At 42.4% G+C, this 15,260-nt stretch overlaps 1 protein-coding gene across 1 annotated transcript in view; it reads left to right on the forward strand.

The window, feature by feature from the left end:
- LOC115094679 (connector enhancer of kinase suppressor of ras 2-like) overlaps positions 1-15,260 on the forward strand; it is a 545,829-nt gene that overhangs the window by 257,587 nt on the left and 272,982 nt on the right. The window contains exon 6 of the mRNA XM_029607931.1: positions 3,837-3,878. Coding sequence (XP_029463791.1) covers positions 3,837-3,878 — 42 coding nt within the window. The remainder of the gene's footprint in view (positions 1-3,836; positions 3,879-15,260) is intronic.

Genomic DNA, 15,260 nt, shown 5'->3' on the forward strand with positions numbered 1-15,260 from the left:
CTCCTAAGTGCTCCTCTCTGTCATTGCGATATAATTTGTACCCCGGTATAGCACTGTCCCATTGGTTATCCTCTTTCCACCATGTCTCTGAGATGCCAATTAAGTCTATGTCATCATTTACTGCTATACATTCTAATTCTCCCATCTTACTTCTTAGACTTCTGGCATTAGCATACAAACATTTCAAGGTTTGTTTTTTGTTTGTATTTTCATTCTGCATTTTAATTGATAGGGATAAGTTAGAATTTTTTAGCTCAGGTGAGTTTTTAGTTACAGGCACTTGGACTACTTTTCTAATTATTGGAACCTCACTGTCGGGATGCCCTAATTCTAATGCATCATTAGTATCCTTTAAAGATACCTCTCTCCGAACCATGTGCTGCTGAGCGACTGTCGGCTTTCCCCTTTGTTCTAGTTTAAATCAGGTTAGGTGCCTAGTCCCCTTTAATTCCCCTGATGAGAGAGAGCTTTGTGGGTGGGGCCCAGCAGGGAAGCATAAGAGCTGAGATCCATGTAGGGATAGTTAGACCAAGGCCAGTTCTCCAGGAGGAAGGCAGCTCCTGTAGAATATTGCTGTCCAAACATTGAGCTGTAACAAAGCTTATTGAGTACTGAGGAAAGCAGTACTAACTGAGAGTAATTGGAATACTCTGTTCTGAAGGTAAAGACAGTCTACTAATGTGCATGTGTTAAAGCAGAACATAAAAATAAAGTGCTTTAAGAAAGGCTGGAGTCAGGCTGTGTTTATGTCTCCAGGCCTGGGGGACCATTTCTTGGTCCCACATATGGTGTCATGCATGGGATTTTTTTCTCTAAACCAAGAATAGAGGAAATCCCAGCCTCCAAAGAAAGTTTGGTGCATGTGTTACCTGCCAGAAGCAGTTTGGAGGCCAAACAGTTTGCAGAAGAGAGAGGGATGTGTCTGTTTGGAATACAGAAAGTTGTGAAGAGGACCTGTGGTTCTAAAATGAAGTACAGAACACAGAGTCCTGTGGCTCTAAAACAAAGTAGAGAGCACAGGAGCACAGAGCATGGTGGCTTGTGAAAGGGTGTTGCTCAAAATCTGCACTGAAGAAAAAAAAAGTTTCAGGTAGAGAGGAAACTGTAAGTGGACCTGGGTGCAGGGACAGCCAGAAAGTGGTAGGTTTGAACAGGCTAGAGACAGAAGTTCTGCTGGAGATAGATAAGGATTTAATAATAAGCTAGTTAATGCCAACAGGGATAACAGCATACATTTACAATTTCCTTTACTTTATAATTATCTTCACTACACTCTATGACCTGTTCATCAGAGTCAGGACCATCATAGTTGAAGAAGAATTCTGCAGAAGCTCTTTTAGAGCCTGTCAAACTGATAATAAATGCTTCATTGAGAGAGGAATTTTACCATTTGGCCTTAAATCAGCAGCAATTCATCTGATCCTGAAAAGCCCTTATTAGATCTAAAATGAAGTAATAATATCAAATATTCTTTTTATAAAATTATAAAGTGGGCTGTGACTTCTCAAATGACAGACTTCCTAGAAGACAATAGTCTACTAGATGACCAGCCATCTGGCTATTGTTGGAGTCACAGAACTGAAACAATATTGGTGGTTTTAATGGTTCACCTGTATAGAGAGTTTGATAGAGGGAAAGATTTACTATTTTTGCTGCAGGATTTATCCACTGCTTTCGATGTAGTGGGTCATCATATTCTGTTAAGCAGGCTATTCAAGCTGGGGATGACTGGTATACCATTTAATTGGTTTCAATATTTTTGCTGGAACAAACTTACAAATTATTGTTGGTGAAAACTCATCTAGTCCTTAGATATCTATGTGTAGTATTTCACAGGGATCACACATTTAACCAGATAGATGTGGAATCCCTAGTTAGTTTGTGGGATCAGAAGGTGTCCTTGGCAATTGCCTAGATAGCCTCAACTAAATGGTGTCACATCATCTTACTGCATGGTTTACAGATAACCTTAGACAAATGAAACAGGGACATTGTCCTGAGCACCTTTATTGCAGAATCTTGATCTGAGAAATCTTCATCTATGCATATCTTCCACTAATCCCAAATCACCCCTCCCCCTTTTTGAGTGCTCAGAGGTAAAATCAATTTTTGAAAACTGTGTACTTCACTGCTTTTCCCCCCAACCTTCCTCTATTATTATTATTATTATTATTATTATTTTGTTTACTAGTCATATGAATATATTGGTTGCCCTTGCTAACAGGCCATATTCAGTGTTATTTTTGCATTGCTCGATTTAAAATAAGAAAACTGCAAGTTCATATTGCACTTCACTACATTTAGAGGTAGATTTTAAGACCTGCGCGTGCGCGTCCATATGCATGCGCTACCCAGCACACACACATGGACATGCGATTTTATAACGTGCGCGCAGGCACGTGGATGTTATAAAATCGGGGGTCGTCATGCGCAAGGGGGTGCACAGTTGTGCACCTTGCGTGCGCCGAGCCCGCGCTGCCTTCCCCCCCGGCCTCAGAGGGAACTTCCCTACCCCTCCTACTCCACCTTCCCTTCCCCTAACTCCCTCGCCCCCAGCCCTAAGCTAAGCCCCCAAAAACATTTCCCACCCTGTTGCGCCTGCTGGCCAACTGCAAATGGCCACTGTGCCGGGAGCCTCTGACCCCACTTCGCCCCTGGACCGCCCTGCCCCACCCCCGCCCCGGGATTTAGATGCGTCCCGGGGCTTTACGCGCGTCACCGGGCCTTTTTAAAATAGGCCTGGCGCACGTAAGTCCGGTTACACGTGTAAATACTCCAGATTTACGCATGTAACGTTTTGAAAATCCGGCCCTTACTGTTTACTTACATAATATTAGTAAAATGGTTAATTACAGTTTAATTCTGGTGTGATGATTTTATCTGGTCTGTGGTGCCATAAGTGAGAGGTTGTTTGGGAAGGGCACAGAATTGTGTATTGGGGTGTCTCACCCCCCACTCAGGCTACAAACCTGAAGATAAATCATATTAGTAAATATAATTTCTCATGTGGTACTCCCCCACCCCAAACACAGTCCGGACTGGGGGGGGCAGCACACGATATAAATATTCCAACCTTTCTCAGTTTATTCTTTGCACTATAATATCTAGAAAGCTCTTTAATCCAAAACCATAAACATAATTCTAAGATGAAAATAAAGGCATGTACCAGAAGTGTATCCAAACTGGGCTCCATTGAATTCCAGTGCAAAACCTGGTGGAGATTGAACCGAGCAAATATCCTAATACTCTCAAAGGAACTTACTGAGGCAAATCTGGAGGCAAGTTGCGAGCAGAAACAAAATGTCCAGAAACTTCCTAAAAGTAATTCAAAACAATGTAAAACTGTGTAAATTGCAATATAATATGTCATACATAAAGAACGATTAAAATATTTCCTATGGCTAGCTCTGTTCTGTTTCAGACAACTAATAAGATCCCAGTCAATTCTTCAGAACGGTGATAAAGAATGTGAAATATCTGAGATCGTAATAACTTTCTTAGAATTTCATTAGGCTGTTCATCCCCTACTGTAGCAGGCAGAGCACCCTGTTGCTTCCTCTCGCTTTTTGCTATATTCCATTTATTGCCCAGTTCTGTAGAACAAGATGCTTTTCTCTCCACGTTCCTCTAACTGCTAATTCATATACACTGTACATTTTCCTGGGTATTTCCATTTCTATCCAGTCTCAAAACCTATCTTTTACTCTGGATTAATCAATGGATATATCATACATTCCAGATGCAGCACCAAATGTCTCCTTCAGTTACTCAATGAAAACATACAAAATCAGTGCATACAAATGTTACATTTTTGTTATTTTTTTGTTTTACTATAGGATTGCACAGTGTATGAAACAGAAAATAAAATTCTTCATGTGGTAAGTAATCCCTAAACTATTACTGCTTTATTGTATAAAAACCTGCTAAAATAAGGTCTCTTTACAATTCCCTACAGTTTATGTTATGATTTATTGCTGTATTGTAAAATACAAAAATAACCCTAATACAATCCAAGGACAGAGTATACAATGGTTCCTTACAAATCGCATTTGAATGTGAACTATATCCTAGCCTAACCTGGATGAATTTTCATGCTTTATGTATTATGATACATAGCAGTCAAACATGAAGTCTCCAGACTACAAACATTGTTACAGGTTCACTCTGTGTGGATATGGTAAGGACACAAGGACACAGCAAAATCTGCCACTTTAAAACCCAAGGCCAGTATCCTGCAGACTCCCTTCCTGACAGGCTCCACTACTCAAAACCCTTCACACCACAGTCACACATGAGCCAGCACATCTCCAGATACCAGTATAAGCAGATTTTTATTATCAATGCTAAGTTACACTCCAGAAAGCAAGGCAGCAAAGGTAATGTGCAGATATAGCAAAGATAATAGTTGCAATGATAATAATTTAGTACAAACAATTTTCTTGCTTCTGTCGATGAGGATGCTCTCCCTCCGTCTGTCCCTCTACCATCTCCCTCCCCTGCCTCTGTTGGTTATACCCTTTTTGTCTGTATGTCAAAAGGCATGTTTTGAAGAGACATATAATTTCCCAAAACACGGTTCAAGGTGAGAACTCTTTCTCCACAGATGCTGCACATCTAATGTTTACTTCTTCTGTTCTCACAGTTGTTATACAGTCAAGTGATGTGGGGTCAGTGTGAGAATTGTTGAGTTCAAGAAGGCCTTCCTTGTGAATATACCCTTAACCAAACTTGTCAGACTTTGGCCAATCAATTCCATTTCAAACATGTAGAGGAATATCAGATCAATACCATTATTTGCACCAAGTTACAGTAAGAATTGAAACCTACTTTAGACTTGACTAGCTTCTACAATAAGGATTTTATAGAAACATAGAAATGACATAGAAACATAGAAATGACGGCAGAAGAAGACCAAACGGCCCATCCAGTCTGCCCAGCAAGCTTCACACATTTTTTTCTCGTACTTATCTGTTTCTCTTAGCTCTTTGGTTCTATTTCCCTTCCACCCCCGCCATTAATGTAGAGAGCAGTGATGGAGCTGCATCCGAGTGAAATATCAAGCTTGATTAGTTAGGGGTAGTAGGGGTAGTAACTGCCGCAATAAGCAAGCTACACCCATGCTTATTTGTTTTACCCAGACTATGTTATTCAGCCCTTATTGGTTGTTTTTCTTCTCCCCTGCCGTTGAAGCAGAGAGCTATGCTGGATATGTGTGAAGTATTAGTTTTACTTCTCCCCTGCCGTTGAAGCAGAGAGCTATGTTGGATATGCGTGAAGTATCAGTTTTTCTTCTCCCCTGCCGTTGAAGCAGAGAGCTATGTTGGATATGCGTGAAGTATCAGTTTTTCTTCTCCCCTGCCGTTGAAGCAGAGAGCTATGCTGGATATGCATTGAAAGTGAATTATCAGGTTTATTTGGTACTGATATATTTTTTATTTTGTATCCTAATAAAGAGATGCACTTGTTTTTATTCCTCATGTCTCCTGCAGTGTGCTTTATGTTCATAGCTTCTACAGCCTTTGAATGAACATGCTGCAACATTTTTTGAATCTTGTTGGGGCACTAAAGCTTACCGAGTGGCTCCAGGCTATTCAATTCAATTTCAATTTATATCTTACTTTTCCAGTTCAAAGCAGCTAACAACAACAATTAAAATACAGTGCAAAATCACCATGAATATACATCAACTCATTCTCCTGCCTCTCAGAGAACGAGTCCACTCTCTGGAGGCCAGAGTGGCAGACCTGGAGGAGCTGAGGCAGAGAGCTATGTAGAGGAGACCTTAGCGATGTAGTAGAGTGGTCCCAATGGCTGTCTAGCATCCCTTGCTGTGGCAGGGATTGATCCTGTAGCTAGGATCTTCCCTTCAGATGATGTCTTATTCTCTCTCACTTAGGATGTGTTTCCAAGGCCATATGCCCAGGAGGGAAGGTTTAGAATGACTGTTATAGTGGGTGATTCAACCACTAGAAATGTAGCTAGCTGGGTGGCTGATGTGTGTAAGGACTTCTTGGTAACTTGCCTACCTGATGCAAAGGTAGCTGATCCCATGTGCTTCCTAAATAAGATTTGAGAGTGTGCTGGGGAGGATCTGACTGTTGTAGCATATATGAGTACCAAAGATAAATGAAGGTACAGGTTCTGGATGCTAAGTTTAGGTTCTTAGGTAAGAAACTGAAATCCAGAACCTCTATGGTTGCATTCTCAGAAATGTTCCCCTTTCCACATGAGGACCTTAGAGGCAGGCTGAGTTCTAGAACCTCCATGTGTAGATGAGACGATAGGTTAAAGAAGAGGGTTTCAGATTTGTTAGAAATTGAGGAACATTCTGGAGAAGGGGAAGTCTATTCCAATGAGATGGACTCCACCTTTCCCAGAGTGGAACCAGGTTGCTGGCACTAACCTTTAAAAAGGAGATAGAGCAGGTTTTAAACTAGATGATGGAGGAAAGGTGACAGTTGCTCAGAAGTGCATGATATGAAATAACATATCTTTGAAGGATACTAACAAAACATGGAAGTTAGAGCATCCTGATAGAGAGTTTGCAATAAATGCTAAAGTAACCCAAGTACCTTTAAGTAAAGATAGAGCAGAAAGATTCCAAATTATCTCTGTCAACTGATAAGTAGGTTGTTAATACAAACAAATAAACATACTTTGAAATGTCTAAAAAGAAGATGGGAGAGTTAGAATGCAATGACATCTGAGAGACCTGGTGGAAGGAGGATATCCAATGGGACACTGTGATACCAGGGTAAAAATTATATCACACTGATAGGATGGATCAAATTGGTAGAGAAGTGGCTCTATAAGTTAAAAACAGCATAAAGTCAAACAGGATAAAAGTGCTATAGGAAACAAAAAACACTGTGGAATCTTTATTAATAGAAATTCCATGTGAAAAGGGGAATAGAATAGCAGTAGGGGTGTACTACCATCCACCTGGCCAAAATGAATAGTCAAATGAAATGCTATCATAAGGAAGCTAACAAAATTAGCAACACAATAATAATGGGTGATTTTATTTACCCCGGTATTGATTGCTTAAATGCCACATCAGGATATGCTAAGGAGGCAGAATTTCTAGATGAAATAATTGTCTGCTTTATGGAGCAACTGGTACAAGAACTAACAAGACAGGTAGCTATTTTAGACCTAATCATAGTGGCACACTCAATTAGGGATGTGAATCGTTTTTTAACAATTTAAAATATCGTCCGATATATTTTAAATCGTCAAAAATTGTTAGGGCCACGATACAATACCAATTCCCCCGATTTATCATTAAAAAATCGTAAATCAGGGGAAGGGGGAGGGCAGGAAAACCGGCACACTAAAACCCCCTAAAACCCACCCCCGACCCTTTAAATTAAATCCCCCACCCTCCCTAACCCCCCCCCCCAAATGCTTTAAATTACCTGGGGATCCAGCGGTGGTCCAGAACGGTGGTGGTCCGGAACGGCCCCCTCAATTGAATCCTTTTGTCTTCAGCTGGCGCCATTTTGCAAAATGGCCGCCGCAAAATGGCGGCGGCCATAGACAAAAATGATTCGACGCAGGAGGTCGTTCCGGACTCCCACTGGACTTTTGGCAAGTCTTGTGGGGGTCAGGAGGCCCCCCCAAGCTGGCCAAAAGTTTCTGGGAGTCCAGCGGGGTTCAGGAAGCGATTTCTTGCCGCGAATCGTTTTCCGTACGGAAAATGGCGCCGGCAGGAGATCGACTGCAGGAGGTTGTTCAGCGGGGGTTCCGGACCGCCGCTGAATGACCTCCTGCAGTCGATCTCCTGCCGGCGCCATTTTCTGTACGGAAAACGATTCACGGCAAGAAATCGCTTCCTGAACCCCGCTGGACTCCCAGAAACTTTTGGCCAGCTTGGGGGGCCTCCTGACCCCCACAAGACTTGCCAAAAGTCCAGCGGGGGTCCGGAACGACCTCCTGCGTCGAATCATTTTTGTCTATGGCCGCCGCCATTTTGCGGCGGCCATTTTGCAAAATGGCGCCGGCTGAAGACAAAAGGATTCAATTGAGGGGGCCGTTCCGGACCGCCGCCGCTCTGGACCACCGCTGGATCCCCAGGTCATTTAAAGCATTGGGGGGGGGTGGGGGATTTACTTTAAAGGGTCGGGGGTGGGTTTTAGGGGGTTGGCTCACGATTTTAACAATTTTTCACGATATTTTTAAAACCCAAACGGCAACAATACGATTCCCTCCCCCTCCCAGCCGAAATCGATCGTTAAGACGATCGAGGACACGATTCACATCTCTACACTCAATTTGGTGCAAGAGGTAATGGTGTTGGGACCTTTTGGCATTAGTGATCATAACATGATCAAATTTGACTTTATAACTGGAGGAAGGACACTATGGCAATCTATTGCAATAGCATTCAACTTTCAAAAGAAAGTCTATGATAAAATGAGAAAACTGAAAGAAGCAACTGCAAAGGTTAAGAGTTTTCATCAGGCATGGACATTGTTTAAAAATAGCATCTTGGAAGCTCAGATCAAAGTGTTTCATGCATTAAAAAAAAGTGTAAGAAAGGACAAATGGCTGCCGGCATGGATAAAAGGTGAGGTGAAATAGGCTATTCTTGTCAAAAACACATCTTTCAAAAAATGGAAAAGGGATATGAATGAAGAAAACAGGAAACAGCAATAGCACTGGCAAGTTAAATGCACACATAAAGCCCATAGTAATATGGCATAAAAAGACCAAATGGTTCATCTAGTCTACCCAGCAAGCTTTCCATGGTAGTAACTGCCGCTCCTTGAAGGTTACCCCCATGTTTCTGTTGAGGGTAGTAACTGCCACTCTGTGCAGGTTATCCACATTGTTCTGTTAAGTGTAGTAACTACCAGTTACCTTCAAGCCTTATATTAAGGGTAGCAATAATTACAATCCAAACCATCGATAAGGAAGACAAAGCTAGAATTTGAAAACAAGCTTGCTCTGGAAGCGAAAACACATAATACAGCAAAAAGCCTGTGAGGGACTCATTTGGACCATTAGATGATTGAGGGGAAAAAGAGGCAGACAAGGCCATAGCAGAGAGATTAAATTAATGATTTGGTCTTTACTGCGAAAGATATAAAGCAGATGCTAGACATGAAACTTGAAGGTAATGATTCAGAGGAACTAAAACAAATCTCAGTGAACCTGGAAGATGTAAATGGGAAAATTGACAAACTAAAGAATAACAAATCACTTAGACAAGATGGTATATATCCCCAAGTGCTGAAAGAACTGAAAATTAAAATTGAAAATCTATATTAGTGATCTATAAACTATCATTAAAATGAAGATTGGAGAGTGGCCAACATAACCCTAGTTTTTAAAAAGGGTTCCAGGAGTGATCCAGGAAACTACAGACCAGTAAGCCTGACATCAGTGCCAGGAAAATAATTGAAACTATTATAAAGAACAAAATTACTGAACATATAGATAGTCATAGTTTAATGGGAGAAAGCCAACATGGATTTAGCCAAGAGAAGTCTTGCCTCACCAAACTGCTACATTGTTTGGAAGGTGTGAATAAACATGTGGTTAAAAGTGAGCCAGTTGACATAGTATATCTAAATTTTCAGAAAGCATTTGACAAAATATCTCATGAGAGACTTTTGAGGAAATTCAAAAGTCATGGGATAAGAGGCAGTGTTCTGTTGTGGACTGAGAAGTGGTTAAAAGATAGAAAGCAAAGTAGAGCTCAATGGTCAATTTTCTCAATGGAGAAAGATGAATAATTGAGTGCCCCAGAGGTCCATAGTGGGACTACTGTTTTTTAACATATTTATAAATGACTTAGAGATGGGAACAATGTGTGAGGTGATCAGATTTGCTGATGATACAAAGTTATTCAAAGTTGTTAAATCACAAGAGTATTGTGAGAAAATGTAGGAGGACCTTGCAAGACTGAAAGACTGTGCATCCAAATGGCAGATTACATTTAATGTAGACAAGTGCAAACTAATGCACATAGGAAATAGCAACCAAAAATATAGCTTCACAATGCAAGATCCTATATTGGGAGTCACCATCCAGAAAAAGGATCTAGGTATCATCATAGATATGTTCAAATCTCCTGCTTACTTTGTGGCAGTGGCCAAGATAGCAAATAGAATACTAGGAATTATTAGGAAAGGAATGGAGAATAAAACAGAGAATGTCTTAATTCCTCTGTATTACTCCATGGTAAGACATTGCCTTGTGTGCAATTCTGTTAGCCACATCTCAAGAAAGATATAGCAGAATTAGAAAAGTTACAGAGAAGGGCAACCAAAATAATAAATGGGATGGAACAATTCCCCTCTTCAGCTTGGAGAAGAGATGGCTGAGAGGAGATATGATAGAGGTCTATAAATTAATGAGTGGAGTGGAACAGATAAATGCAAATCAGTTATTTATTCTTTCAAAATGTACAAAAACTAGGAGACCCACAATGAAGTTACTAAGTAATACATTTAAGACAAACAGGAGAAAATATTGTTTTACTCAACCAATAAGTAAACTCTGTAATTCGTTGTCGGAGTAAGTGGTAAAAGCTGTTAGTGTAGCTGAGTTTAAAATTGGTTTGGAGACGTTTGTGGAAGAAAAGTCCATGTTACTTATCCCTGGGATAAGTAATATGGAATCCATCAACATTTTGGGATTCTGCCAGGTAATTGTGACCTGAATTGACCATTATTGGAAATAGGGTATTGGGCTTGATGAACCTTTGATGTGACCCAGTAAGGCAAATCTTATGTTCTTAATGTATATCGCCACAATAAATAAAAATCATTCTAAAGATATCTCCACTGATATTTATAGAAACAGTAAGATACAATTAAGATTCACCCACCCCTGGCTAAGCCTGTCCTTTTTGTCCCCTACTGCACCCAATGGACTTTAGTTCTTCTTTTCCATAAAGATTGGAGCTAAGAGTTCACTGATACAGTAGAATAAAAGGAGGGCTGGCTCACCCTGATCCTGATGACCTGTAACCATCTGGGAGCCCGATGGCCTGGTTATAATTGTGTATGTGTAGGACCACTATTAAGTAGAGAGTAGACTTCTCAGTTTGGATATTATATATCAGGTTGTAGCTGTTTGTGTATAAAGACCTGATTTATGCGCTCCACTTGCCTTAAAAAGCACTTTATGGTAACAGCCCACTCTCACTCTCACTGCAGTTTGGCTAAGTGAAGTCACTTTTTGGGGAGTGGGAGTGGAGTCAATATTCAGAGATCATGTGAGCGGATAACAGGTTAATTTTAGCTTTGTATCTTTAAGGGGATTTTTAGCAAACCTATCTTGCTATATTTTCCACTGAAAATTCACCGAAATCTAGCTAATTAAAACTTGACCGTTTGCCTTTAGGACAGCTGTTTGTGTGGCTGGGGTTGCCTGCTTAAACCTAGCCTGTCAGTGCTGAAAAACAGGGCCCGCCAGCAAAGTCATAATCCTGCCCCAAGAAAACCCCTGGAGATGCCCTTTTTTTTGTCTGGCTAAATTTTCCCTAACGTGTGAATTTGGGGAGAGTTAAATTTAGCTAGTCAGCAGGGGACATTTTTTTTTAAATGCAGAGATTTAACTGGCTGTCGAAGTTGACTCCATACTGGACAGCGGTGATTTTTCAACCATTTCTGCCAGTTTGTTGAGCAATGGTGATTGCAAGAGGATGAGGAGGAGGAGGCAAGGCCTGCCCTGCAGCTGCTCACACTGCACTGCACTCCGCACCAGGAACTCCGCCAGTAGAAATCTTTACTAACCCTCTCCTCCTGTCCTGCCCCCCCCCTTTTTTTTCCAGTTGGGGCAGAGTTCCTAAGCAGCTGTAGCTGAAAGTTAAGGTGCCCTCGGTGAGATTCAGATTCAAATTACTTTACTGGCATGACAATTTAACTCGTGAGCCTGAGTCGGGGCCTGCTCCCCTCACATTCCACCTCCTGGACAGCCAAAGAGCAGAGCAGATGCTGCCTCATTCTCAAGCCAGCTTGTTAAGATTTAGCTACAGTTGCTCCCCTGAGGACCAGCACCAAATAGGAAAACGGTCCACGGCGTGGGGGTATTAACTGTAGTCGTTTGGCTGGCTGGCAGAGGGGAGAGAAAGGGAGGGTGGGATTTCCCTCTCTCTTTCCCTCCATCCTGACTGGGATGGAGGGAAAGAGAGAGGGAGATGTTTTTTCTTTCATTGTAATGACCAACTGGTGGTTGACTGGATGGGGGGGGAAGGAAAAAGAGAGTGTAACATTTGTCCGGTCACGAGGCTGCCCCATGACCAGTCTCACTCACCGCAGAATGCCTCCGGTCCTTCCCAACGCCACGCGGCTCCGGCGCAACTGGGATGCCACCACATCTGTCCTGGCTTGGGCCTCTCTAGGTGCGTGCGCACGCTGCACGGTGCCTCTTAAAGGCCCCATGCTTGGAATTCTCCTTCGGCGCCTCCCAACAACATTAGCCAGCCCAGAGCATTTAAGGACCAGCTGTTCAGTCAGTCGTCGAGTCAGCAACAGGTCTTCCTGCCTTGCAGTGCATGTCGCTAGTTCCTGTGTACCTCATCTTGCTGTTCCAGTTCCTGCATTGGGTTCTTGCTGTCTTGCCTTGTCCTCGTGCCTTGCCGCCTTGTGTGGCCCCCTACCTTGCCTACTCCTCGCCTGTCTTGCCCAGTTCGTCCTGCCTTGTCTTGTTTCCCTGCCTTCTATTTGGTCTGTCTTGTCTATCTTAGCCTGACTTTCCGATTCTGACCCCTGCCTTGGATTCTGACTTCTTTGGTTTACTGCCTGCCCTGACCCTTGGCTTGGACCTGGACATCATCTACTCACTGCCTGCCTCACCCCGTGGACTGCACTTGACCTCCGCTCTGCATGCTGACGGCCCTGACAATTATTGCTACCTGGACTCTCCCTATCCACCCCTTCAGGTAATCTTGCCTAAGCCCTGCCAGCCCCTAAAGGCTACTGACCTGCGTCAACCATGCCACAGACTAAGGACTCTCTGACTGTGACAAAGAGGAAGAGATTTTTTTCAGTGATCAATTGATAGCTGGCTGGAAGGGAAAAGGCAGTATTTTTTTTTCTTTCTTGAGGACAATACTGTTGGCTGGCTGGGTGAGGGAAGGGGGAGAAGAGAGAGAGAGAGAAAGCACTTTTGTTTTCATAAAAGCAACCTTTTTTTTTTTTTTTAGAAAATAATTTTCTTAAACAGGCTGGCTACCTTATTAAAATGACTCTGACCAGCTGCAGGGATGACTCATGAAATTAGACTGTGTAGAGGAGGGAAGATGGCCTCCCCCCATCACATTTTTAATTTTCTGGGGGACACCCTTTGCCCCCTGTTCATCAACACTGCAGCCAGTCCAAATAATTTAAGGAAAAGTACCTGATCCCTGGCATACAAAAGATTGAGGAAAAACTGCTGTACAGAACTACAAAGTCTAAATTACTCTAGGGTTTTTTTTTTTTCTGCATTTATTAAGTGATCCAGTCTTTTCTGCATTCAAGATCACATTCTAACCCTCAAAGCATGTAGGGTAGCCAAATCCATCTTTCTAAATAATCTTGCACGGGAAATTATCTATTATACTTCCATTCATTATGAAAAGGAAGTGCTTAATCATTAAAAGATAACAGCCACAGCAGAAGCAATTCCTGGCAGGTCTTCATAAAGGTGGCACAAACACAAAATTCATGGCATAAACACGGTGCAGCACTCAGTGGCATACACTCTGGATCGTATTACACAGAGTGGGTTAATCTGCTCTATTAGTGCAAAGAAGAAACTATTGCTGCTGAGAGGGAATTGTCTACTCATGTTAAACATGTTTTTTTCATATATTTTTCAACACGTGCAAAAACCTTTACTTGTCTATTTCAAAGGCTGTGTTCAGCTAATGGCACTCCATTTCCTGGAGGGAAATGTAACAGATGTAAGCAGCGTGCAGTCTATTTTGTCTGATTTTCAAAAGCATTGATGCACAGAAAACCTGGTTTAGGTGGACACATTGCCGTTTGGACAGCAATTTTGGGGGCTATGCATGGAAACAATACTCATGAAGCATGATTTTCCATGGGCATTTAGCGGCATGGAAAGAAGGCATTCTGAGAGGAAAGTTGGGGCTGGGACAGTATTTATGCAAATACTTTTGATTTTCAAGGCATGTGTGTAAAATTCCACATGCACAAAGTTGTAACTTCTCTTGAACAGGTATAATTTTGTGCATGCGCACCACATCGGATTCTGCACACACTGGCAAAATTTTCAAAGTGGATTTATGAGCAGAAAATTGCTTAGAAAATTCAGGGTAAATTCTACCACTAAAAAGTGCCTGCAGACAGAGCTGGTGATACAAGGTGTGCAAACTGTGCATTTGCACGGGGCAGCAACTCTGAGGAGGCGGCGTCTCATACCAGAGTTGGGTCAGTGTGGTATGCAGTGGTGGAAGAACACCAGCTCCGTTTGTCCTCCTCCTCTATACAAGCAGCAGGAGTAGCCGCGCATCACGGTGGAAATTTATCCTAGATTACTGCCTTTATCTCTTTCTCTCACTCCTCCCTCCCCACAAATTCTGTGCTGGTCATGCTCAGCCTCTGCTTACCTGCACAAAAGAGGATGGGTCTGCTGGAGCCTGAAAATACCCCCAGTATATACTGACATTATGGAGATGCAAAGAACAGGAAGTGCTCCCCTAAAAAAATTGCTTGCCACCCTGGTTCCATTCCCTTTTCCACCTTGCGGCAGTGGGGGGATCTAGAAAACAGGAAGGGTGTGCTTGCAAAAAGGCTGCATTGCCAAAAAGCAGCAGCAAGCAAACAGAAAATAAATGTGGGAGCCAATCCGTGAGCAGGAGCACTCAGCCCTGTGGCGACCCCACCCCTAGCATGGATTTCCTAGGTAGCAGCAAGCAAACAGAAAATAAATGCAGGAGCCAATCAGTGAGCAGGAGCATTCAGCCCTGCCCCTTCTTCCACATGGGTTTCCTGTTACCTAGGAATAGCATCATTATAAACCCAGGGGCTTTGGTTATTATTAGGCCGGAACAGGCAACTAAGGCACTCTCTTGAGAGTCTTCAGAATCGTAGTGGGGTTCAGTCCCCACTCTACATTTCTCACTAAGCTCTACCTACTCTCAACTCGTTCTACCTCTTTCTACCCTCTGAACTCTTTCTACCCTTTCTCATCAATATACGGTTGCCAGGTCTTGAATACAGCCTCCCGCTTAAGAGGTGGGAAGGATTTAACTGAGATATATTCAAATGTTAACAATCGGAGCATTCTATTTTCCCAAT

Source organism: Rhinatrema bivittatum, chromosome 6 (assembly GCF_901001135.1).
Source record: "Rhinatrema bivittatum chromosome 6, aRhiBiv1.1, whole genome shotgun sequence".
Taxonomy (NCBI): Eukaryota; Metazoa; Chordata; class Amphibia; order Gymnophiona; family Rhinatrematidae; genus Rhinatrema; species Rhinatrema bivittatum.